Source organism: Chiloscyllium plagiosum, unplaced genomic scaffold, assembly GCF_037043375.1.
Source record: "Chiloscyllium plagiosum isolate Xiang-an unplaced genomic scaffold, Cpla_swu_hap1 HiC_scaffold_4, whole genome shotgun sequence".
In the NCBI taxonomy this organism is placed as follows: Eukaryota; Metazoa; Chordata; class Chondrichthyes; order Orectolobiformes; family Hemiscylliidae; genus Chiloscyllium; species Chiloscyllium plagiosum.
The window spans coordinates 145,351,359-145,378,655 of NW_028270142.1; the positions used below are offsets into that span (position 1 = coordinate 145,351,359).

Sequence of the window (27,297 nt, forward strand, 5' to 3'; positions counted from 1 at the left end):
CATGGCAGATCTTCTGCCTCATCTCCATTTCATGCACCTAATATTCCTGGTTTCAGAGAGTTCAGAACCAAAATATCAATCTCACATATACTCAACCACAAAGGATCCACAACTCTCTGAAATAAATAATTCAAAAGATTCATAATTATTTGAGTTAAGAAATTGTTCTACTTCATTCCTAAATGATTAGTCTGAGGCTTTTACCCTATTTTCTAGAGTCCCCAGTCAGGCCAAACAACCTCTCAGTGTCTAACCTGTGAAGCCCCTTCAGATTCATACATGTTTCAATGAAATCATCTCATATTCTTCCAAACTCTAGAGAACACAGATCTAGTTTGTTCAACCTTTCACCAAAGAACAATATGAACCAATCTAATGAGCTTTCACTATATCACAGCCAATGCAAGTATTTGATTGCTTAGATGTAAAATCCAAAACTGTGTAGTTTTCCAGATGTGTTTTAAATTCCGACCTCTACAATAGCACCAAGATTTCCTTATGCTCGTATTCAAATTTCCTTGCAATAAAGACAGTCATGCCGTTTGCCATTCTCATTGCTTGCTATATTGTGCATACTAACTTTGTATTCTTTGTACATGTTTCCTAGCTCTTTCTGAGCGTTAACAAACACAAGTTTCACACGTTTAAAAACATCTGCTTGTCGATTTTTATTACCAAAATGAAAATCTTACTTCCCCTTTCTTACTGAACCAACTTTGTCCTACCCTTCTCTGCTAACCCGTGGACACGGCTTCAAGCCTAAGCTTTTTATTTGGAACGGGAGTACATCACATGCAAACTTCAACTATTTCAATTGTATGATGACCACTTTTTCCCAGAGGTTGTTTTACCATGGTTTACAAATTAAATGTTCCTAATCTGTAGCTGGTTCTGTAGCATATTGTTCCAGGAAATTAATCCAAAACGTTATTCAAATTTATCTTTCAGATCACCTGTTATATAGTTGAGGAAAACAACAAAGCAACTCTTGATTTATAAGTAAATATTGATCAATGCAACTAGAAAAACAATTAAACAAAATATTCCCCATTCAGTAAATTAATTTGTTGTCCTTACCTCTGCTCAAATGGAACATTTTCACTAGGTCACATATATCAAGAGTTGGATTTCCTGTACAACAGATGGAAATACAGTAAGCAGATCTGTATTTTAATTGGGCTAAACAAAACTTAGATTCAAATACAAAAATGTATTAGGTAGAACACTAACCATCTCTAAATTTCTGCAAATCTGTGAAATATGCTGAGGCAAACTGGTGGATATTTTCTGGCTGATCTTGGACAACTGCTCTGCCTAATGCCTCTAGCAGGGATTTCAAACCTTCGGGTACCATAAGTTTACCGTGTGAAGGCATCTTGGGAAATTTATGATATACCTGAATGAGGGCGAAAGAGGAAGAGAGGGGGAAAAAAAATGATTTTAGTGCAGCAAACTTAATTTTGCAAGATTGACTTCACTGTTGAATTCATATGTGAAGTCCTTCCCCAACACAAAAAAGTACATTCAATAGCTACACAAGATATTGCACATATTGAAAACTAAGGTATTTAAGAATAGAACACATTTTCTATTCTGCCCCAAAAGAGCTTTAGTCTAATATTCTATATGTGTGATAACATTTCATAACAAGAATTAATAGTGATAAATTTCAGAGCAAACTTTGAACTTTGGCTAGAAAAACATTGTACCAACTTGAATTAATAGAAGCAGACTGTAACATCATGGTTATTGCTTATGCTGTGGAAACATTATTTGATAGGGATTACTGGTAAATTTATTTGTACAATCTCCAGCAATGTTATCTATCAAAGTTCACCAATACACCAATGCTACATCAAAAGCTTCCAACCTTAACTGATTGTGTGATTAAATTACATAATAAAGGACCAGACATTTTGGAACACATTCCAGTTATACTTAGACACATTGGAGTCCCTTCCATTTCTCAGCCCGTTCAAATGAAAATCAGTGAATAAGCAGAGATTTGCCTGCAATGTCTTCCCTTCTGCTTCAATGCTACTATTATCTCTGATGCTTGATCCCTGCCTATTTTAAGCTACATGCTTCAGTGACATCACACATAACAACACCACCAGGTTTTGCACAGATACTGGTGATATCCAGCTCTATTAGAACACCAGTTCACTCAATACTACCATTATTATGAAGTTATCAAACTGCATTTTACATCCAGTTGTGCTTGAGCAGAACCCTCTTAGTCTTTGGCCCCCCCAGAACTTTCCATTTCTATTTACCAATTTCACCCCTCTCCCTGGAAACTAATGAAGCTAGATCAGATTTAACGAAGGTGCCCAAATAGTGCTCCTGTGTATAGCTTTAAGTTCTTTTGAGAGGATTTGTAGTTCAGGTTGAGATTCTGGATGTAGGTTTGCTCGCCCAGCTGAAAGGTTCATGTTCAGACATTTCGTCACCCTACTAGGTAACATCTTCAGTGAGCCTCCGGACGAACCATTGCTGATGATTCCTGCTTTCTATTTATATGTTTGGGTTTCTTTGGGTTGGTGATGTCATTTCCTATGGTGACGTCATTTCCTTTTCTTTTTCTCAGGGGGTGGTAAATCGGGTCCAAGTCAACGTATTTATTGATAGAGTTCCGGTTGGAATGCCAAGCTTCTAGGAATTCTCGTGCGTGTCTCTGTTTGGCTTGTCCTAGGATGTGTGTGTTGTCCCAATCAAAGTGGTGTCCTTCTTCATCTGCCTGTAAGGATATTAGTGAGAGAGGGTCATCAACTACCCACAAATGACATGACCCTTTCTCACTAATATCCTTACATACAGATGAGGAAGGACACCACTTCGACTGGGATGTAGTGTTTGTTACAGTTATTGCAAGGTATTTTGCTTGTTGTCTGCATAGGGTCTTTGAAGTTCATTAGCTGCTACTTTAGTGTGTCGGTGGGTTTGTGGGCTACCATGATGCCAAGGGGTCTGAGTAGTTTGGCTGTCATTTCTGAGATGTCTTTGATATAGGGGAGAGTGGCTAGGGTTTCTGGATGTGATTTGTCTACTTGTTTGGGTTTGTTGCCGAGAAATCTGTGAACTGTGTTCATTGGGTTCCCATTCTTTTTGAATACACTGTATAGGTGATTTTCCTCTCCTCTGAGTAGTTGCTCTGCAATATTTGGTCCGTATGTATTGTGAAAAACATACAGACAACAAAAAGAGTCATGCCCAAGAATTCTTCGAAGCATGGCATTCCAACTGGAACTCTATCAATAAACATATTGACTTGGACCCGATTTACCACTCCCTGAGAAAAAGAACAAGAAATGACATCACCGTAGGAAATGACATCACCAACCCAAAGAGACCCAAACATATAAATGGAATAGCAGAATCATCAGCAATGGTTTGTCAGGAGGCTCACTGAAGATGTTACCTAATATGATGACGAAACATCTGAAAATGAACCTTACAGCTCAGCAAGCAAACCAACATCCAGAACCTCAACTTGTGCTACAAATCTTCTCAAAACTTGCTGTTCACAGCATTCCAAGTCTGGTGAATAGTTTCTTCTACAGTTTTAGCTATAATTCTCTATTTTTATACTCCACTTTATTATTTTAGTTTCTTTATTATTCTTGCCAAATTGAATAATCGTTCATTTTCCCAAGTTTTTGCAAATGTGCTTAACCTGTGTATCCTTCTGCAGAGTCATCCTCATCACTTGCCTTCCCACCTTTGTTATACTCTGATCTTATTCAACGGCCTAACACATGGTACCTTATCAAACCCCTTCTGAAATATTACATCAACTGTGTCCCCTTTATCTATCCTGCCTGATATCTCCTCAAAGCATTCAAATAATTTGGTCACACATGATTTTCCCTTCATGAAGCCATGCTGACTCAGATCTTTAGAGAAGCTTCCTTGGCCATTTTATTTCAAAATTCAGTTCAGTTTCGTGGTTACTGTTGCTTGACGAGCTTTCAACTCCAGATTTTATGAATTGAATTTAAATTCTATCAGCTATCAGACAGACAAAATTAAATTGCAAGAACCTTTAGCAATCTGCTATTGCAGAAAAGCAGAATTGAAAGACCAAAAGCAAGTAAATGAATCTGAGGAATGCCCAAAGGACAATTAGGAAGGATATCATATAATCTTAAGAACACAAGCAATAGGAAGAGGTGTGTGTGGATAGTTCAGGAAAATGGTACAGGAGACTGAAAGGTCTGAATGGCCTATTCCAGCCCATATTTTTTGTTAGACTACTGTGACTTTTTTATCTCCTTACCAATGAAGGAATACACGTTCAGTGGAGACATATTACAGCAGACTGACTTCGTTGATTAATGGACTGAAGTGATTTGCCTATGAGACTACATTAAGCCCACACTCTTGATGTGCACAAAAGGTGACCTTGGAACAGAAGATTCTGTATCATGTTTGCCCTATTTATATTTTGTATCCTATTTACATTTCGAATTCAGTGAAGTGTTTGACAAAGTTCCACATGGTAAACTGGTTAGTAAGATTAGATCACATGGGATCTAGGGTGAGCTAGCCAATTGGATGCAAAATTGAATTAAAGTTCAGAGAAAGAAGGTGGTGGTGGAGGGATTTTTTTTGGACTGGAGGCCTGTGACCAGTGGTGTGCCACAAAGATCAGTGCTGGGCCCAATGCTTTTTGTCATTTATATAAATGATTTGTATTGGATTTGAACGTAGGAGGTATGGTTAGTAAATTTGCAGATGATATCAAAATAGATGGTGTAGTGGGCACTGAAGTAGATTATCTTAGATTACAACTGGATCAGATGGGCCAATGGGCCAAGGAGTGACAGGTGGAGTTTAATTTAGATAAGTGTGAGGTGCTGCATTTTGTTAAGGCAAAGTAGTGCAGGACTTATACAGTAAATGGTAGGGCCCTGGGGAGTGTGGCCAAAAAGAGGCCAAGGGCTGCAGGTGCATAGTTCCCTGAAAGTGAAGTCCCAGGTAGACAGGATAGTGAAGAAGGCATTTGGTATGAAAGATAAAAGCAAATTACTGCGGATGCTGGAATCTGAAGCCAAAAGAGAAAATGCTGGAAAATCTCAGCAGGTCTGGCAGCATCTGTAAGGAGAGAAAAGAGCTGACGTTTCGAGTCTAACTGACCATTTGTCAAAGCTTTTGTCAAACGTCAGCTCCTTCCTCTCCTTACAGATGCTGCCAGACCTGCTGAGATTTTTAAGGCATTTGGTACGCTTGCCTTTATTAGTCAGTGCATTGAATATTGTCATGTTGCAGCTGTTCAGGAGTTTGGTAAGGCCACTTTTGGAATACTATGTACAATTTGGAGTGCCCTTCAATAAGAAGGACATTCTAAACATGAGACAGTGCAGAAAAGATTTACAAGGATGTTGCCAGGACTGGAGAGTCTGAACTATATCAAGAGGCTGAATAGGCGAGAGCTTTTTCCCTGGAACATCGGACGCTGAGCAGTGATATTATAAAATCATGAGGGGCATGGATAGGGTAAATAGCCATGTTCTATTCTCTAGGGTGGGAAAGTCCAAAACTACAGGACACTGGCTTAATGTGAGAGGGGAAGATTTAAAAGAAATCTAAGGAATAACTTTTTCACGCAGAGGGTGGTGCATGTCTGAAATAAGCTGCCAGAGGTACTGGTAGAGGCTAGTACAATTACAGCATTGAAAAGGCATCTAGATGGGTGTACAAATAGGAAGAGTTTAGATGGATATGGGCCAAATGCTGGCAAATGGGACCAGGTCAGATTGAGAGTCTGGTGGGCGCAGATGAGTTGGACCAAAGGGTCTGTTTCCATGCTATATGACTCTATAACACTGAGTTCAAGCCTAAAGGGGGTGCAGAGCAAAATAACCTGGACATATACATGGACAGATCATTGAAGGTAGCAGGACAGGTGGAGAGAGCAGTTAATAAAGCACACATCTGATCCTGTTGTAAACGAAACAAGAACGAGAGGGCATAGAGTTAAAGTGATTTGCAAATGGAGCAAATATGATCTGAGAAAATATTTCTCACACAGCGAGCAGTTAGGATATGGAATGGCTAGGGGTGGTGGAGGCAGGTTCATTTCAGGTTTTCAAGAGGACATCGGCTGAATAGTTGGAAAGAAGTAATGTACATGGACATGAGGTGAAAGCAGGAATTTGGTAATGGGAAACAATGCTCGTTTGAAGAGTTGTGCAGACAGGAAGGGCTGAATGGCCTACTACTGCATAGTGGCATTTCTGTGATTCTGTGAAAGTTGATAAAGTATATAAAACTTGAATATAAGAAATTAGCAAAAATATGAAAACTGTGAAAGGTATCAGAGTTACTGCCCTGTCTTTCACTGACATGTGTCGTTATTGAGGTAGCTGCCATAGATCTAACAGTATAGGACAGCATTTGAATTTTTTTTAGATCTGGTGATTTGTAATTATTCTGAATAAGAACATGACGTTTGCTATGGACAACATCACAGAGAAGTGGATTGGGACTACTTGGACACTATTGAAGTTTCTGATTGATAATGGGAGGAGCATTTGCCAAAGATGAGTTCAAAGTCAAGTACGAGAAAATGAACTTCCCGGTCATACATTTAACATAATTGGTAAAAGGATCAGAAGGAAAATAAGGTAGTATAATGGTAGTAGAAAAAGCTGGAACTCAGCGCTGTATAAGATGCGATATTCCATATTTGCCTTATTGGGCACAGCTCCAACAACTCAAGAAGCTCATCGCCATTCAGAACAAAGCAGCTGTTTGATTGGCACCTTATCTACAAATTAGATTAGATTACTTACAGTGTGGAAACAGGCCCTTCGGCCCAACAAATCCACACCGACCCGCCGAAGCGCAACCCACCCAGACCCACTCCCCTACATTTACCCCTTCACCTAACACTATGGGCAATTTAGCATGGCCAATTCACCTAACCTGCACATTTTTGGACTTGTGGGAGGAAACCAGAGCACCCGGAGGAAACCCATGCAGACACGGGGAGAATGTGTAAACTCCACACAGTCAGTCGCCTGAGGCAGGAAATGAACCTGGGTCTCTGGCGCTGTGAGGCAGCAGTGCTAACCACTGTGCTGCCCTTCCACCTTCCTCCTTTCTCCTTCCAACACTGATACTCAATAGCAGCAGTGTGTACTACAAAATGCACTGCATTTATCAAAGCTCCTTAGATAGCACTTTTTAAACACATGACCACTACCATCGAGAAGGACAAGACAACAGATATGTGGAAATACCACCACATTTATTGGTGGCATTTATTGTCCATCCCTACTTACTGTTTTTAACAGTTGCAGCTGATGGAGTGCCAAGGCCATTGGCCAAGTAAAGGTAAAGTACAATAGCTATGTACTTGTTACTTGTTTTTGCCAAAGTGCTGTAGACCTTGACAAACTCTATGACAAAGTCAACATGAATTTATGAAAGGGAAATCTTGTTTGCCAAAAGTGGAACGGTGGGTTAGTGACAAAAGAGAAGAAAGTGGGATGAAAAATGGGAGATGGTAGAGCAGGACAGAAACAAGAAGAAAGCAGCAAGTTAAAAGACAGAAGAAAGCAAGAATGAGGAGGAAAAGGCAGTACTGATAAGAGGAAAAGGAAATGAAAGGGAAGAAGGAAAAGATGGGAGGAGAGAAATTACTTGCATTAATATAGGGCACATCCTCATGTCCTGCCTAGTCAATTAATTAATTATCTTTGTAGTGCAATTAATATTATATGAGTAACCATCAACCAATTTGTGAATAAATAACACAAGGAGAACTACCTGCTCTTCCACGTTGGAATCTTTTATGCTTACCTGAACAAGCAGACTGGCCCTCAAATTAAAAACTCATCCACAAGATAGCAGCTCTCACAACAGAGCACTCCCTCACTGCTGCACTGATGTGTCAGCCTACATCTAAGTACTCAGAATAGGAAATATTTAATATAAAATAATCTGGAAAAAAGACCACAAGGATTTAATATAACACATTTAGCCAGAAGGCTAACTGGAAGTTGGAAACAGAATACAAAGAAAACTCTCCTAAATATGCAAGATCGTGGTTTTTCAAATATGATGAAAAGATACGTGAACTGAAAAACAGAATACTCAACAGCATGTTATCTTTTCGTTATTAAGTTAAATCAGATAAGAAGATGGGGGAAAAAAACTTTTGCTTACTTACTGCAAGTCCTTTCTTAGGAATTGTCTTCACTCAGAGTCTGAATTTTGGATTTAAATGACAGCATTTGTAAAAGTAAGTAAAGGTTTAGGATAAAAAAATTGTATTGGTCTACTGTTTTTCGCCATTATCTTATAATTTAACAGAAAGATGTCATTTAAAGCATTTAAAAAAGAACTACCACCATGGTGTCAGGTAAAACTCCTCAGCATCACATCCTCATTTCTTATATTTGAGCAATTTTATCTTGGACAGCAGTCAGCCTAACACTGTATTGCACTTTTATAGAATTAAACCAATTTTGTAAGAGTACATTGAATTGAGCATACAAGTGCTATTCCTCAATATAGTCAAAGAATTTTACATTACCTGTCAATAACCAAAAAATGTCCTTTTAGTTCTCTTCAGAATGAATCATATCAACTTTCACGCTTTCAAAAACCCTGGAAAGTTTTAAAGGGAAATTTTATCTTTTTCATATTGCAGTAATACTTAATTTCTCTTTTTATGTTATATTAGAAACATAGGCCCTTTAGCCTTGCCAGATGGATCAAAAACTAGAGGACATTAATCTAGTGTTTGATAGAAGAAGCAACAACTACAAGAGGGCATGTCATTCTGCATCAAGTGGCTAGGATGTGGAATAAACTGCTTGGGAAATAGTGGTGCATATTCAGTTAACCCCTTTAAAAAGGTAATTCAAAGCTTACCTTAAGAGTATAACCTTGTACAAGTACAGGGAAAATGAGGGTAAGTGGGACTAAATGAGTTAAGCATGCAGAGAGTTGGGAGGACATCAGGACCAAACATCTTCAGTGCTGGAACCATTATATTAACTGAACCTGGTACATATTTCAATAAAATCCCAGCTAATCTTCCCAGCTACCAGATCTCTAGCATCCCATACTATCCAGTATATCTATTAATTTACTTAAAATCTCAAACTCTCTCAACCGCTCTCTTGAAAATATTTGATTACTGGTACCCACAACTATCTGGAGTACACAATTTCAAATGTTGAGACAGAGGAAATTGCTCTTCATCTCAGTCCAAAATGGCCACCTGGCAATTCTGAGACTTGTCACTTCAGACCAACGAGCGAGCGAGTGAGACAGAAATCAAGACATCTTTCTTTGTGAATAGCGTTTATTAACTATTCAGTCCTACAGCTCCTTGTGCACGGCAGTCCCATTTGTTTCCCCATTTATCTAGCCAGTCAATTTATCAATGAAACCCAATTTAGAATTTTTAGTGGTTACAAACAGATTAGAAGATAATGTGGTACTGCTGCTGCCTGGGGTCTGCAAGAATAGTGATGAAAGATTCCAACTGAAAAGAGCTGAAGAACTGGAAAGAACTTTGTGTAAGCACTGTGGTGTCAAATCTTGCTGTAACAGGTTATTGGAGACCCCTGAAGAGGGACGCTTGGTAGTACGAAAAGTTAGCTATAAAAAAAATTTTGTAAGTAGTTTTATGATTAAAAATGTGTTAATATTCCTTTTGCTTTGTTCAAAGAAAAGGAATATGGGAGTTGTTTATATTATATGGAATATGAAAAACAGAATGTTACTGAATAGTTGTATTATGTTAAGATACAGAGTTCAAAATATACTTACTTTTCTTTTTTTTTGTAAGAGTTATTTTTACCTTCATATTCATTAGTGGTATAAACACTGTCAATTAACCTCAAGGGAAATTAATGTTTTCAGTCATGACCTTTAGCCTTCCCTGTACCTTTCTTTTGTGATACAGCATGTCCCCTTAATTAAAAGGTATTTCTGATGGCCTTATCCAATGTAAAACTTGTCAAATTTTCTAAGAAACCCTATTCCCTACATACTGGGTAGGTATTCAAGTGCTCCGACAAAATGGAGCTGATTATGGTTTGCTCCCCAGTCAGGAAGATCACTCATCACTGAAGAAAAAAGTAATTGATGATGGACCGTAGCCCCCAACATTTGCAGTTCTTCACAAGGATTGCCCATGCAATTTTGTCCTTTTTTTAAATGTTTCGATTATATTGTTGATCTCTTCTTTGATTTTAGTGCACTCATCATCCCTCACTCCTGCATCTTTTAGTAGGCGTTTTAACCTATGCGAAAATGGATGGACAAACTGCCAAAGACATGCAGGTTAGGCTGGATTGGCAATGCTAAATTGCCCAGTGTCCAGGGTTGTGTAGGGTAGGGTGTATTGGGGTGGATTAGCTAAGGGAAACAAGCCAAGAATGTGGTGCTGGAAAAGCACAGGTCATGCAGTATCCGAGGAGTAGGAAAATCAACATTTCGAGCAAAAGTTCTTCATCAGGAAAGCCCATTCATCCTGATGAAGGGCTTTTGCCCAAAACGTCGATCTTCCTGCTCCTCGGATGCTGCCTGACCTGCTTTGCTTTTCCAGCACCATACTCTTGGCTTTAATTTCCAGCATCTGCAGTACTCACTTTCGCCTAGCTAAGGAAAATATAGAGTTACAGGGATAGGGTGGGATGCTCTTCAGAGGGTCAGTGTGGGCTAAATGGTCTGCTTCCACACTGTACGGATTCTATTCTCTATTCTTTACCAGTGTAGTTTTAAGATAATTAACCTTTCTTTGTTTAAATGCCTATCTCCAGATGCCAAGTTACCTGCTTAATATTTTGATTAGAGAAGTTTCTCAAGTGGGGCAATCTAGAACAAGACGTCTAGTTTCAGGAAAAGGGGTAAAGATTTAAATCAGAGATGATGAGAAATTTCTTCTCTCACAGGATTGTGAATCTGTGGAATTCACTACTGCAGAACGTGGTGGATGCTGGGCCATTGAATAAATTTAGAGAGAAGATTAACAGATTTTTAATTAGTAATAGGTTGAAGATTTATGGAGAGCGAGCAGGAAAGTGGAAACAAAAACAGAAATTGCTGGAAAAGTTCAGCAGTTAGTTTGTATTGCTAAAGTGATTAACCTCAGTTTTGTTACAGGGAATCATCACTTGTCATTCTCAAATATGAAGCATGTAGAACCTACAAACTCTTTAACCTTACTTTGATCTTTATTATTAAAGAACCTAGGTAACATTTTAACCAACCCATTCAATTGTGACTATGCATTCACTGTCCAATACAACACAGAATGAGCCTGAGACTAAAAAAAATTCATTTCTTGGCTGAAGCTTCTTTATAACTCATACCTCTGCTATTGATATCATCGTCTTCTCCGCCCAAACTTTTGTGTCACGCATAATTTCAAATTGCATAATGGCATTTTGGCCAAAACTAAAATACCTGTTGGCCATACCCTAGGCATTCCTGGAGTTCATTCTCCTGTGACTGTACCCAATTCCTGCCCGCTGATGGAATTGCCAGGGGTAATTTTTTTCAGTCCCTTTAGTTTTGATTCTTCTTTTGTATTGATGTTTCAAATCCCACCGGCGAATGCTCCATTTTTTAGCGTTACTGCTCAATATCCTATTTCAGTCATGAAGCCTGCTTGGAAATTTTGTTTAAAGACTTCTGGCATCTGTTCCAAAAGCACATTTCTTTTTCTGAAAATGTACTGGCCACAATCTTTCAGACTTCCCTCGACTTGGGACAGGTGCCAGGAGACCATATAATTCCAAACATTATGGCCTTGTTCAAAAAAGGTTTTAAGAATAATTCCAGCATTTACAGATCAGTTAATTAAACCACAGTGGTAGGGAAGATTCTGGAAGCAATTATTCAGGATAGAATTAGTAGTCACATGGAAAGAGGTTGGTTGATTAAGAAGAAACAAGAATTTCTAAAGCAGAAATTATGTTTAACTAACTTACTGGAGTGTTTTGAATAGGTAACTGAAAGGGCTGATGAGGGAAATGTTGATGTGGTGTGCACTGATTTCCAGAAGGCGTTTGGTACAATGCCACACAACAGACTTGTAAGGAAAGTTATAGGTCATGGTATAAAAGGGACAATAGCTACAAAGTTGATTGAATTACAGGAAACAGACAGTAATGGTCAATAGATTGTTTTTAAAGGCTGGAGGAAGGTTTGTCGTGGAGTTCCCAAAGGGTCGGTATTGAGACTGTTGCTTTTGTCTAATTTATATTAATGATCTGGATCTTGGTGTGGAGGGAACAGTCTCAAAGTTGGCAGATGACACTAAACTTTAAAGAATTAAACTGAGCAGGAAAACCATGATCCTACTGAATGGTGGTACAGGCTTGAGAGAGTGAACAATGTACTCCTATCAACACCATTTCCTCCCCAAGGGGATTGTGGGCCCAGCTACGGCACGTGGACTACAGCCAGCGACATTCACATCTCACGAATGAATGAAAAAAAAAAGGAAAAACAGTTTCAGAAAAGAGATTTGCATGAGTTTTACAAAGTCAAGAGCTGGCTGGATTGAATGGACGGGGAATAGCTGTTAACACCCGTAAAAGGAACAAGAACAAGAGAGCATAGATTGAAAGATATGTGCAAAAGAAAGAATGGTGATTTAAGAAAAAGCTTCTTAACACAGCAAGTAGTGAGAGTGGAATTCATTACCTGGAATAATGGTGGAAGTAGATTCAGTTGAGGCATTTGAAATGGTATTGGGTATGTATTTGGATAGAACTGGTACCAGCCTCCTTTTGCACCTTAACAATTCTGTGATTTTGTGAAAATCTGACGATACATAAGTATAACTATAATATCGTTTAGTCCATTAATGACATAGTAATTGTATGGGAGGAGGTGCAACTACTAATCATGAAGAATACAATGCACAAGGTCTGTTCAAAGCTTCTAACATTTGCATTAAGGTATGCCTTCATTTTTGCTTTTATGTTATCTTTAACTTCCTAATTAGCCTTGGATCTTTCCTTCCCTCTTACAATCTTCCTTTCTGGAATATATTTTACTTTGGAGGAATTGAATATCTCCTTAAATACTTGCTACTGTTCATGAACTATCCTACCTGTTAGTCTTTCTGCCCAGTCCACAAGGACCAAAACTGTCCTAATGCCTACGTAATTACCTTTCTTTAACATCACACTCATGTAGAACTCGAGACTTTGCAACTGTTCTTGAATTTAGGGAATTGTGCAAGATCAAACAAATAGAGCCACTGACTCTTTTAAACACAGATTGTCAGATCAAGAGGATTTATCACCACTCGGTCTCATAAATTTCCCTAATACTATTCCTTTACTTATATTGATTTCTTTAAGCTTCTTAGAACATTGAAGGAATGACAATACTGTTCAAAGTCAGAATGATGTGTGGTTTGGAGGAGAGCTTGCAGGTGCTGATGTTCTTAAGCATCTGCAGAAATTCATCAAGGCTCCTTTGACAGCACCTTCCAAAACCAAAAGCTCTACCATCTAGTAGTACAAGCTGAGATAAGGAGTTCATTGAATGTGTTTAGCATAGTTTCTTCGAACAGCATGCCTGGGGTCAACCAGAGAGCAGACAATATCAGACTTGGTATTGTGCAACAAGACAGGATTAATTAATGATCTCATAGTGAATCATAGAATCCCAACAACGTAGAAAGTCTGCACCAACCTACCCGAAAAGGATCCCACCCTATTCCCGTAATTACCATGGCTAATCCATCTAGCCTGATTTGGGGATGTCGGTGTTGGACTGGGGTGTACAAAGTTAAAAATCACACAATACCAGGTTATAGTCCAACAGGTTTAATTAGAAGCACACTAGCTTTCGGAGGAACGCTCCTTCATCAGGTGATTGTGGAGGGCTCGATCGTAACACAGAATTTATAGCAAAACTTTGCAGTGTGATGGAACTAAAATTATACAATGAAAAATTGATTGTCTGTTAAGCCCCTCTTCCATGTAAATCTCTGTTATCTCACTTTTTAGATTAGAATCAATCTAGACATCACGTCATAGACAGAGAACACAGGGGGCTAACACCTTCAACATATGGTAAAAACAATGACTGCAGATGCTGGAAACCAGATTCTGGATCAATGGTGCTGGAAGAGCACAGCAGTTCAGGCAGCATCGAGGAGCTTCAGCAAAATCGACGTTTCGGGCAAAAGCCCTTCATCAGAAATAAAAGCTATCACCATTATTAACAGTTAACCCGAGAAGGCAACTTTAAAAAAAGGGTTTTGTGATTTACACATGAAGGAAGTTCATGTGTTTAGATAGGGTTGACCGTGAGAACCTTTTTCCACGTATGGAGTCAGCTATTACGAGGGGGCATAGCTTTAAATTAAGGGGTGGTAGGTATAGGACAGATGTTAGGGGTAGGTTCTTTACTCAGCGAGTCGTGAGTTCATGGAATGCCCTGCCAGTAGCAGTGGTGGGCTCTCCCTCTTTATGGGCATTTAAACGGGCATTGGATAGGCATATGGAGGATAGTGGGCTAGTGTAGGTTAGGTGGGCTTGGATCGGCGCAACATCGAGGGCCAAAGGGCCTGTACTGCGCTGTATTCTTCTATGGTCTATGTAAGTGAAACTATCACTGTATTCTAACAGATGAAAGGCTTAACAATCAATTTTTCAATATATAATTTCAGTTACATCACACTGCAAATTTTTGCTATAAATTCTGTGTTACAATCGAGCCCTTCAAAATCACCTGATGAAGGAGCGTCGCTCTGAAAGCTAGTGTGCTTCCAATTAAACCTGTTGGACTATACCCTGGTGTTGTGTGCACCTGGTGTCTAGCCTGCACATCCCTGGATAATACATGGTATTTTTAGCATGGCTAATCCACCCTTGGATCGTGGAAGGAAACCTCAGTACCAAGAGGAAACCAATGCAGACGTGGGCAGAACGTGCAAACTCCACACAGACGTGAATCAAACCCAGGTTCCTGGCGCTGTGAGGTAGCAGTGCTAACCATTATGCCGCCCTAATCGGTACCTCTAGCTAACACAAACATAATATGATTGATTCTTACATTCAAGAGGAATGGGTCTAAGACTATTTCTGAAATTTAAATAAGGGAAATGAGGAGGACATGGAAGCAGAGACTAAAGTGAATTGGCATTGGAAAGCAATGACAGACATTTAAGGAGATATTTCAGAAAACACAGAATAAATGTATTCCAAAGACTAATTAAAAACTCAGTAACTAGAAATGTTAAAGATAAAATCAAACTAAACAAAAAAGCATATGGTGATGCTGGTGTTGGACTGGAGTGTTCAAGGTTAAAAAATCACACAACACCAGGTTATAGTCGCACAGGTTTATTTGGCAGCACTACTTTGAATTGAATTGAATTGAATTGAATTTATTGACATGTGTACAGAGGCACAGTGAAAAGCTTTGTCTTGCAAACAATACAGACAGATCACAGAGTAAGTAGCATAGATAATAAATAATAGGTAAAAAGCGGCAAAAACAAAAACACAGGGACAGGTGAATGTTAAGAGTTTGTGAGTCCATTCAGTATTCTAACAAGAGTAGGGTAGAAACTGTTTTGAAACCGGCTGGTGCGTGTGTTCAGGCTTCTGTACCTTCTCCCCAATGGTAGAGGTTGTAGAAAAACATTGCCAGGATGGGATGGATCTTTGAGAATGCTGGCGGCCTTTCCTTGTCAGTGGGCCTGGTAGATGGATTCTACAGATGGGAGGTTGGCCTTTGTGATTGTCCGGGCCAAGTTCACTATGCTCTGTAACCATCTCTGATCTTGAATGGTACAGTTGCCATACCAGGTAGTGATACATCCAGACAGAATGCTCTTGATGGCACACCTATAAAACTTGGCGAGGGTATTTGCCGTCATGCCAAATTTCCTCAGCTGCCTGAGGAAGAAGAGACATTGTTGGGCCTTTGTAACCAGTGCGTCCACATGAAGAGTCCAAGAAAGCTTGTTGTGAATGACCACTCCCAGAAATTAACACTCTCCACTCGTAGCACCTCTCTGCTGTTAATGTGTTGGGGGACATGAGTAACATAATGAGTCCCTTGGTTTTGCTGGCATTGAGAGCTAGGTTGTTCTCACTGCACCATTTTTCCAGGTCTTCCACCTCCCGTCTGTAGTCTGTTTTGTCGCCATCTGAGATTCGACCAACTATGGTGGTATCATCAGCAAACTTGTAAATGGCATTAGTCTATTATTTGGTGACACAGTCATGGGTATACGGTTAGTAATCAGTCTTGAGGGGAAAATGGTGTTGAAGGGAGGACTTTGAGGAACTGGAATGGCTCTGGGGCAGATGGGACATGCACAAGCTGTACAGCTGGGACTGGCACTGATATCCTCACAGGGAGATTTTAATTTGAATTGATTTGATTTTTTATTGTCACATATACCTAAGTACAGTGAAGTTTTGTTTTGCATGCAATACAGGCAGATCATAATGTAGAAAGATCATAAGGTGTTTGAACAGAATGGGGAATATAAAGTTACGGCTGCAAAGCAGAGTCATGAAAGCAAGATCGACATTAGATTTTATAATTTGAGAGGTTCAGTCAGAAGTCTAATAACAGCGGGGAAGAAGCTGTTCTTGAATCTGTTGGTACGTGTGTTTAAGTTTTTGTATCTTCTGCCTGACAGAAGAGGGTGGCAGAAATGATAACCTGGGTCGGGAGGGGAGTCTTTGATATATTGACTGAATTTCCGAGGCATCAAAACGTGTAGACGGAGTCAATGAGTGGAAGGTTGGCTTGCACTTGGGCTGTGTTCACAACTTTCTGTAGTTTCTTACAGTCCTGGGTGGAGCAGTTGCCGTACCAAGTCATGTTTCAATTATTAATCTCACGAATTAGGGTGAGATTAAACTAACTTGTCAGGGTAGTGGGGTTGAGCCCAACAGGAAATAGAAACACTGCAAGGGACATTGGAAAACTGGAGAATCCAAGCCCAAAATGTCAAAGGGCTCTCTACTTGAATGTACACAGCACACATCATAAGGGAGATGAATGAAAGCCACGAATAGAGGTAAATGGTTACAATATAATAATACAGAAACATGGCTGCATGATAACCAGGACTGGGAACTGAATATTCAAGGATCTTCAAGGACAAACAAGAACAACAATGAGGAGGAGTTGTGCTGAGAATAAGATTTGGAACAGTATATTGTTAAAGTTCAGGTCAGAAGAGCAATATGTGAAATCTGCATGGATGGAACTAACAGACAGAAAGGGGCAGCAGACATTGTTTGGAATTATTTATAGGCCACCAAATAGTAGTGGGAATGTAGGACAGGGCGTAAACTAGATGAGAGGAGCATGTAGCATGTGCAAACAGTTTTCATAGGTGATTTTAATGAACATATTGACTGGGTAAAACAATTGAGCACCTACACCTAGGACAATGAGTTTCTAGAGTGCATTTAGGATAGTTTTCTAGACCAGCACGTTGAACATCCCATTAGAGGGCAGGCTACTTTAGGTTTGGTGTTATGTAATGAAAAGAAAGGCTTATTAATAACTCATTGTAAAAGAACTTTTAGGGGTGAGTGACCAGAATATGATTGAATTGGCTGAGCTGTATCGGCAATACATTAAAAGGCATGCCTGTACATAGACACATCATTAAAGATTTATGACATGAATTACAGTAACTATACATTCCTGAGCTGGAAGGTTCATTTCCAGACATTTCGTCACCCTACTAGGTAACATCTTCAGTCTGCCTCCAGGCTTTACCTAGTAGGGTGACGAAACGCCTGGAAATGAACCTTCCAGCTCTACGAGCAAACCTACATCCAGAACCTCAACCTGAGCTACAAATCTTCTCAAAACTCACTATACATTCCTTCAAAGTACAAATACTCAAAAAAGATCAGTCCATTCTAGCTGACAAAGTTAAGAACTCTACTAAAGATTAAAAGAAAAGACTTATAAAGTAGCCAGGAACTGAAATAAATCTGAGGGACATCAGTGAACCAGATCGGTTTTTCCAACAATTCACAGTTAGTCTCTTAATTACAGATTTTTATTCAATTCAATTGATACATTAGGAATCATTTTTAAAAATTCCATAAATTCTGAAATTATTTCTGCAGATTGAAGGCTTGCAATTATCACCCACAATTTGAAAAAGAAGCAAGGAAAATAACAGAACTTCAGACCCACCATTGCTATATCAGTAGAAAAAAAATACTAAAATCTATCATAAAGGACATGAATAATTGACAGTTGGATTAAAGTGATATGATTTGATATAATCAGCAAGGACTTGTAAATGGAAAATCGTGTATTTGAGGATGTCATGAACAAGATTGATAAAGTGGGGTGGTGATTCCCCACAAGAGACAGGTTAGCAAAATTAAATCACAAAGTACATGAGACGGCAAAGCAATCAGCATCAGTGAGAGGAGTGGATAAGGTAAGGAACTAATGACAGTCAGTCAGTATCACAGAGTATAAAGTTTGGGGTAGCTGCTGCTGCTAAGGTACAGTGGGCAAAGACTGTTGTCTGAGGTCTTTCTGCTGAAATTTAAAGGGATCTGTTTCAGTTATTGGCCCTCCTGGTGCCTAAAATATATGTAAATATAATTATGTACAAGTAAGAAATGCCTTTGGTTTGTTTGTTGGAGAATGCTTGTTCTGAGGAAGGGTCATTGAACCCAATATATTAACCTGATTTCTCTCCAAAGATGCTGCCAGACCTGGGGAGCCTTTCCAGCAATTTCTGTTTTTGTTTCTGAATTTTCAGCATTCGCAGTTCTTTCAGTTTTTATCCAATGTTTGTTTCTTTCTTCACACGCAAGTATACAGAATCAAGCTACATTAATGGCTATGTATATATACTGTATATATAAAGTATATTTTTAAAATAAAAAATGCCTTTCTGACTAAGTTAAATGGGGGTCTGTGTAAGTAAGAAATGCCTTTGATCTGTTTCATTGAATAGAGTCAAACTCCAACGTACAAAACTCTGGATGAAGTGGGAAAGAACGTACTCAATATCACCATCATCGTGATGGCCACCTTTGTGTGCTGCTGCATCATGTTGTGTGTGGACCCTTGGTAAGCAAACATCAAGTGTCTCTACATACTGAGGTTTTATCTGTCCCGGTATTGCGAAGGATGGGCCTGGCCTCGCTGCTGCAATTAGTTGGACTGTTCTGGATCAGCTGTCCTTCGTGCAGAAATTGGCAAAGAAAAGCACCATTGACCACCGGTCCATCAGGAAATGATCAGCACATAGGATCCACCCTCCCCCTTTCCCTTAGAGTCTCGAGGAGGCTATCAGGTGGTTTCCTGAGCAGACTGTCAGTCATTTGGCAGAATGCCTTATCACCAGAGCTTTCCAACAAGCCACCACATCGCTTGGTTTGTGGTGAGAAGGGCATTACTTGTGAGATCCTTAATGTCCGCCCTGTCTGCACTAATGCATGTTGCTCTCAAACCAGCTGTAGGTGGTGGAGGGGCTAGAGACTGTCACATGACACCAAAATTGGAGGTGTTGTGGACAGCGAAGAAGGTTACCTCAGACTACAACAGGATCTTGACCAGATGGGCCAATGGGCTGAGAAGTGGCAGATGGAGTTTAATTCAGATAAATGCGAGGTGCTGCATTTTGGGAAAGCAAATCTTAGCAGGACTTATACACTTAATGGTAAGGTCCAAGGGAGTGTTGCTGAACAAAGAGACCTTGGAGAGCAGGTTCATAGCTCCTTGAAAGTGGAGTCGCAGGTAGATAGGATAGTGAAGAAGGTGTTTGGTATGCTTTCCTTCATTGGTCAGAGTATTGAGTACAGGAGTTGGGAGGTCATGTTCCAGCTGTACAGGACATTGATTAGACCACTGTTGGAATATTGCATGCAATTCTGGTCTCCTTCCTATCGGAAAGATGTTGTGAAACTTGAAAGGGTTCAGAAAAGATTTACAAGAATTATGCCAGGGTTAGAGGATCTGAGCTACAGGGAGTGGCTGAACAGGCTGGGGCTGTTTTCCCTGGAGCGTCGGAGGCTGAGAGGTGACCATATAGAGGTTTACAAAATCATGAGGGGCTTGGATAGGATAAATAGACAAAGTCTTTTCCCTGGGGTCGGGGAGTCCAGAACTAAAGGGCATAGGTTTAGGGTTAGAGGGGAAAGATATAAAAGAGACCTAAGGGGCAACTTTTTCATGCAGAGGGAGGTACGTGTATGGAATGAGCTGCCAGAGAGTGTGGTGGAGGCTGGTACAATTGTAACATTTAAGAGACATTTGGATGGGTATATGAATAGGAAGAGTTTGGAGGGATATGGGCCGGGTGCTGGCAGGTGGGACTAGATTGGGTTAGGATATCTGGTCAGCATGGACGGGTTGGACCGAAGGGTCTGTTTCCATGCTGTACATCTCTATGACTCTATATGACAAAGGAAGTCTGGAGAGAGATGCTGTACTTCTTGACAGGGTTGCTCTGTGATGCAGGACTCTGTGCTCTATAGTTTGTTCCCTGGGACACATCGAGACAAGCATCAACCGCACCTCGAGGCCATCAACTGAATGAAAGATGCTCTGGTCTGCTTGTAATATATTGGTCTTCCAGAGCAAGGAGTTGACCTTGACTGAGTCTTGCAGACTGGCACATTCTAAGATCCCGGACTACATGCCAAGGGACGCACTGAAGTTTGGGGAAGCTACTGCCAAGGAACGGTTGGGAAAGACCATCATCAAAAGGTCTTTCAGCCCAAGTACAATGATGGAGATCCATTCAGTTATCAGACCCTCCCGGTACCTCTAAGTAGATATATTTATTAAATACTATGTTGCATCAATAAGAAATGCCTTTTGGTTTGTTAGAAATATCGGGAGAGTCAAACTCTAATGTTTGTTAGTTCCCAATATACAAAGACTGCATGGAACAGAACTGCTCTGGTGACTAAGTATATAAAGAATTTTTATGAATAAAGTATATTTTTAAAATAAAAAAAAATTGCTGTAGGGCCTTTTGACTAAGATCAAGCATTTGATGAGGTCTACTTGGACTTTAGCTCGGCTTTTGAGAAGATCGCGCTTGACCAACCAATCAAGGACTGCTTGAAATCTGAAACAAAATTGGAAATTGCTGGAAGAACCCTGCAGATCTGGCAGCATCTATGGTAAAAACAGTTAATAATTCAGATCCAGTGACCTTGTTTCAGAACGTTTTTCTAGCAATTTCTGAAGCAGGAATTCGATTGAAGGCAAAGTGACACACTGCATCCAAAATTGGCTGAAAGGCAAGAGGTAGAGAGTCATGGTAGAGGGATGACTCTGTGACTAGAAGTCTTTGTCTCCAGGGGGTTTGTTTGTAGTGTCCATTCATAATTTGGAATGCAAAAATAGGGGATATGGTCAAGATTTAAGCAGATGACAAAAACTGGTTGGGTACTATTGAGGAGGATAGCCATAAGTTGCAGAAGCATATCAATGGATAATAACTGCTCTGGCCAACTGAGCACACAGTGGCAAATAGAATTCAACCTAGAAAAATGTGAGACGATATACCAAAGGAGGGCTAACAAGGCAAAAGCTTACACTACAAATGCTAGGATCCTGGAAAGAACAGAAGATTAGAGGGATTTTGGTGTACATATCCACAGATCTCTGAAGGTAGCAGGGTATGTCAATAAGTTGGAATTCTTGCCTTCATTATCCGAGACATTGGATACAAGAGCAAGGAGGTTATGCTGGAACTGTGTAGAATGTTGGTTAGGGCCGAGTGGCATTCTTCTGTGCTGTAAATGTTTGAGTCGATTATGTATTGGGATGGATTAAGGATTGGCTAACAGACAGAAAATAGAGAGTCGGAATAAATGGGTCATTCTCACGTGGGCACATTGACTGGTGCAGTTCACAAGGATCAATATTTGAGCCCCAGCTGCTGTTGAGTCTAGAACCAGGGACAATTTAAAAATAGGGGAGAAATGTTTCAGCTCAAAGAGCGGAGGGTCCTTGGAATTCTCTACCTCAGAGGATGAAAGAAGCTCAGTCTTTGAATATATTTGAAATAGAAAATTTTGATCAAAATGACCATATGAAATGGCAGAGTGGGCTCGACAAATTGAGCGACCTACTTCTGTTACCATGTAACGATGAAAACAAATCCCTCAGTGGTCTCATCTGTAGTTCTTTGTAATGACCTCCATTTCCACAATTCTCTGCACTGATATCCGCACTGCAAAAATGCTGGCCTCTGCAGCATTCCCAGTTTAATTGCTCCACCATTAGCAGCTGTTCCTTCATCTGGTCTCAAAGTCCCTACTTAAAGTACTCTTTAAGAAGACTTTTAATATACTCCTTCAACGCACTTTGACAATTATTTGTATCTCAGTGTCAAATTTTGTTTGGTAACATTCATGAAGCTCCTTGGAATGTTTTGCTATGTTGTAAAAGGTTCGAAGGTGCTGTCTCATTAGAGGGAGGTTTAACCTGACGGTCACCGCACCTCAGGTGAGGGGAAGAGGTTGAGAAGATGCTCTCTAAATATAAAGCTGTTGCTTTTGGTATTGCTAGTGCTCTGTGAACTCTTTAATCTTAATAACAAAACCTAATCAAATTACACATTTCAAAGTGTTGAATGAGAAAGAACACACAGCAAATTCTGGAAGTATTCATGCTTTTGTATTAGTGTTGAATGAGTATAATCCTCTCATTTCCTGTTGTGAGCACTTTGCAACATTCAAGCCTGAGTAGTGACAAAATACATGCAGCCTGCAGGTGATGCTCTAACATAACACACCAACAATAATTTGCATTTATACAACATCTTTAAAATAGTAAAACATTTTAGGGGCTTCATAAATGTGATGCCATGCCCAATTAAGATAACACAACAGAGTTAAAAAAAGTTAAGATGGGTCTTGAGGAAGGAGGAATAGAAAGTGAGAGAGGAGAGAGCAAGCTCAAGTGATTCAGGGAAAGAATTACAGAACCAAGGGTCCTGTGCACTTGATAATGGTAGGAGGGAATGAGAAAAACGCTGGAAATGCTCAACAAGTAATGCAGGTGATTAACATTAAAGATCACTTTGCTGTTTACTCTTCACAGATGTCATCATACCTGCTGAATATTCCCAGTATTTTTATGTCAATTGCAGTGTTTTGCTTTTGTCCCACTAATTACGGTTGTGCAAGATGTCGGAATTGAGGTGTAAATATAAGTGTATTCGTTGTACAGGTTAACAATGTAAGGCTGCATAAGTTAACGTAAAATGGTATTAGAGTCAGGCTGGGCATCAGCACCATATGAACCGAAGTAGGCGTACAGGCAGATGATAAGGTACAGTAGTAAGCAGCTATTGTTGTGGTGACAAAAGTTAGTCCTAGTTTTATGCTGGTATTTATTTTTTCAGCAACGTTTTCACGAAAATAATTGCACAGAATAATTCAAGAGAATATAGGCCCAATCTCATTGAAGTGTCAAAAATTCTTGTTAGAATTGACAAGGTGCATGCTAAGAGATTGTTTCCTTTGGCTGGAGATTCCAGATCAGTGTTACAGTATCAAAATGATATATCAGCTACTTTAGGACTGAAATTGAAGAGAATTATCTTCAACGTTTTAAATATTTGCAGAGGACTGTGGACTGTGATTGGTCGATTCTTGATATATCACTAAAGTATGACTGAAAGGCAGAGCAGGCTCAGGAAGCCATACTACCATCATCCTGCTCCTTTGAAATCCAAATAGCAAACTGCATTAAAGGGCACAAGGATAACAAATCTTTTCTTTACTGTGTTGCCTGACTTAGAGTCATAGAGATGTACAGCATTGAAGCAGACCCTTCGGTCCAACCCGTCCATGCCGACCAGATATCCCAACCCAATCTAGTTCCACCTACCAGCGCTTGGCCCATATCCCTCCAAACCCTTCCTATTCATATACCCATTCAAATGTCTCTTAAATGTTACAATTGTACCAGCCTCCACCACATCCTCTAGCAGCTCATTCCATACACGTACCACCCTCTGCGTGAAAAGGTTGCCCCTTATGTCTCTTTTATATCTTTCCCCTCTCACCCTAAACCTCTCACCCTCTCGCCCTCTAGTTCTGGACTCCCCGACCCAAGGGAAAAAAGACTTTGTCTATTTATCATATCCATGCCCCTCATGATTTTGTAAACTTCTATAAGGTCACCCCTCAGCCTCCGACGCACCAGGGAAAACAGCCCCAGCCTGTTCAGCCTCTCCCTGTAGCTCAGATCCTCCAACCCTGGCAACATCCTTGTAAATCTTTTCTGAACCCTTTCAAGTTTCACGTCATCTTTTCGATAGGAAAGAGACCAGAATTGCATGCAATATTCCAACAGTGGCCTAACCAATGTCCTGTACAGCTGCAACAAGACCTCCCAACTCCTGTACTCGATACTCTGACCGATAAAGGAAAGCATACCAAACGCCTTCTTCACTATCCTATCTACCTGAGACTCCACTTTCAAGGAGCTATGAACCTGCACTCCAAGGTCTCTTTGTTCAGCAACACTCCCTAGGACCTTACCATTAAGTGTATAAGTCCTGCTTTCCCAAAATGCATTGTTGAACTTTACCCAACAGGTTTTTTAATATCTCTCGTAACAAAGCCCTCATATTTGATCATTCCCATAATCCTCTGGGAAAACTGAAGTTGAATTATTACCAATACAAAGTTTGTGAGAAGAAATTACCAATACTATAAGCCATAGCAAAGTACATTAAAAAAAGTTTAAAATTATTTTTTGAAAAATCTTTCTGGACCATAACAGCTGATTGGTTATTATAATGTCCTACCTTCTATGTTTCTATGTCACAGGATGCATAGTCTGGCCTAATAATCTAAGCACAACCTTGAAAAATGTGCAGAAAACAATCGCCATTCAATAGCACTTCCTGTATGTTAAAACAAAAAAAAACTTTCCAAGCTGCAGCACAGACACGTAACAAATTAAAAACACAGATATTGCGCCAAAAACTGAAAGGTGGAAAGCTTTGAAAGGGAGTTTTCAGCGTTGGGGTAACAGTTGAAATAATGGAGTTGAGGATGCAATAGAGACTATATATTTCTTTTGCAGTATCAAAAAGACCAGCATTTGTTACCCATCCCTCATTGCCATGGAAATGGTGGTGGTAAGATGTTGTAAACCAGTACAAACCTTGGATTCCAGGGGGGACACCCTGTTACTGGGGAGGGAAATCCAGGATTTTGTCCTAGTCTTCCTACACCTCCTGGAAGGAGAGTGATATATTTCCAAGTCAGGAAGATTTGTCGCTTAGAGACCATGAAGTGGATGGCGTTCCCATGCAAGTACTGCCCTTGTTCTTCCAGATGGCAGAGATTATGGGTTTAGAAGATGCTTTTCAAGGTTTCTTGGTGATTTGCTCAGTACAATAACGAGAATCCAGAGAAAGTATATTCCTGTTAGGGTGAAAGGAAAGGCTGGTAGGTATAGGGAATGCTGGATGACTAAAGAAATTGAGGGTTTGGTCAAGAAAAAGAAGGAAGCATATGTCATGAATAGACAGGAGAGATCGAGTGAATCCTTACAACAGTGTAAAGGAAGTAGGAGTATACTTAAGATGGAAATCAGGAGGGCAAAAAGGGAACATGAGATAGCTTTGGCAAATAGAATTAAGGAGAATTCAAAGAGTTTTTACAAATACATTAAGGACAAAAGGGTAACTAGGGAGAGAATAGGGCCCCTCAAAGATCAGCAAGGCGGTCTTTGTGTGGAGCCACAGAAAATGGAGGAAATACTAAATGAGTATTTTGCATCAGTGTTTACTGTGGAAAAGGATATGGAAGATGTAGACTGTAGGGAAATAGATGGTGACATCTTGCAAAGTGTCCAAATTACAGAGGAGGAAGTGCTGGATGTCTTGAAAAGGGTAAAGGTGGATAAATCCCCAGGACCTGATCAAGTGTACCCAAGGACTCTGTGGGAAGCTAGAGAAGTGATTGCTGGCCCTCTTGCTGCGATATTTGTATCATTGATAGTCACAGGTAAGGTACCGGAAGACTGGAGGTTGGCTAACATGGTGCCACTGTTTAAGAAGGGTGGTAAGGACAAGCCAGGGAACTATAGACCAGTGAGCCTGACCTCGGTGGTGGGCAAGTTGTTGGAGGGAATCCTGAGGGACAGGATGTACATGTATTTGGTAAGGCAAGGACTGATTAGGGATAGTCAACATAGCTTTGTGCATGGGAAATCATGTCTCACAAACTTGATTGAGTTTTTTGAGAAAGTAACAAAGAAGATTGATGAGGGCAGAGCAGTAGATGTGATCTATATGGACTTCAGTAAGGCAGTCAACAAGGTTTCCCATGGGAGATTGATTAGCAAGGTTAGATCTCATGGAATACAGGGAGAACTAGCCATTTGGATACAGAACTGGCTCAAAGGTAGAAGACAGAGGGTGGTGGTGGAGGGTTGCTTTTCAGACTGGAGGCCTGTGACCAGTGAAGTGCCACAACGATCGGTGCTGGGTCCTCTACTTTTAGTCATTTACATAAATGATTTGGATGCGAGCATAAGAGGTACAGTTAGTAAGTTTGCAGATGACACCAAAATTGGAGGTGTAGTGGACAACGAAGAGGGTTACCTCAGATTACAACAGGAGCTGGACCAGATGGGCCAATGGGCTGAGAAGTGGCCGATGGAGTTTAATTCAGATAAATATAAGGTGCTGCATTTTGGGAAAGCGTTGCTGAACAAAGTGACCTTGAATTACAGGTTCATAGCTCCTTGAAAGTGGAGTCGCAGGTAGATAGGATAGTAAAGAAGGCGTTTGGTATGCTTTCCTTTATTGGTCAGAGTATTGAGTACAGGAGTTGGGAGGTCATGTTCCAGCTGCATAGGACATTGGTTAGGCCACTTTTGGAATATTGCGTGCAATTCTGGTCTCCTTCCTATTGGAAAGATGTCGTGAAACTTGAAAGGGTTCAGAAAAGATTTACAAGGATGTCGCCAGGGTTAGAGGATTTGAGCTACAGGGAGAGGCTAAACAAGCTGGAGCTGTTTTCCCTGGAGCATCGGAGGCTGATGGGTGACCTTATAGAAGTTTACAAAATTATGAGGGGCATGGATAGGGTAAATAGGCAAAGCCTTTTCCCTGGGGTCAGGGAGTCCAGAACTGGAGAGCATTGCTTTAGGGTGAGAGGGGAAAGATATAAAAGAGACCTACAGGGCAACTTTTTCACACAGAGGGTGGTATGGGTATGGAATAAGTATGGAATGGTGGAGGCTGGTACAATTACAACATTTAAGAGGCATTTGGATGGGTACATGATTAGGAAGGGTTTGGAG

General features: G+C 40.2%; 1 protein-coding gene across 5 annotated transcripts in view; it reads right to left on the reverse strand.

The window, feature by feature from the left end:
* Positions 1-27,297, reverse strand: part of LOC122548759 (uncharacterized) — a 70,792-nt gene that overhangs the window by 40,212 nt on the left and 3,283 nt on the right. The window contains exons 2-5 of one of the 5 annotated variants that reach the window (XM_087986749.1): positions 8,546-8,619; positions 8,180-8,216; positions 1,231-1,396; positions 1,078-1,131 (exon numbers count right to left, since the gene is read on the reverse strand). In XM_087986749.1, coding sequence (XP_087842875.1) covers positions 1,078-1,131; positions 1,231-1,375 — 199 coding nt within the window. In that variant the 5' untranslated portion in view covers positions 1,376-1,396; positions 8,180-8,216; positions 8,546-8,619. Of the gene's footprint in view, positions 1-1,077; positions 1,132-1,230; positions 1,397-7,809; positions 7,833-8,175; positions 8,217-8,545; positions 8,620-27,297 lie in introns of those variants that run through there. The other 4 variants (XM_087986750.1, XM_087986751.1, XM_043687526.2 and 1 more) reach the window with 4 other exon arrangements.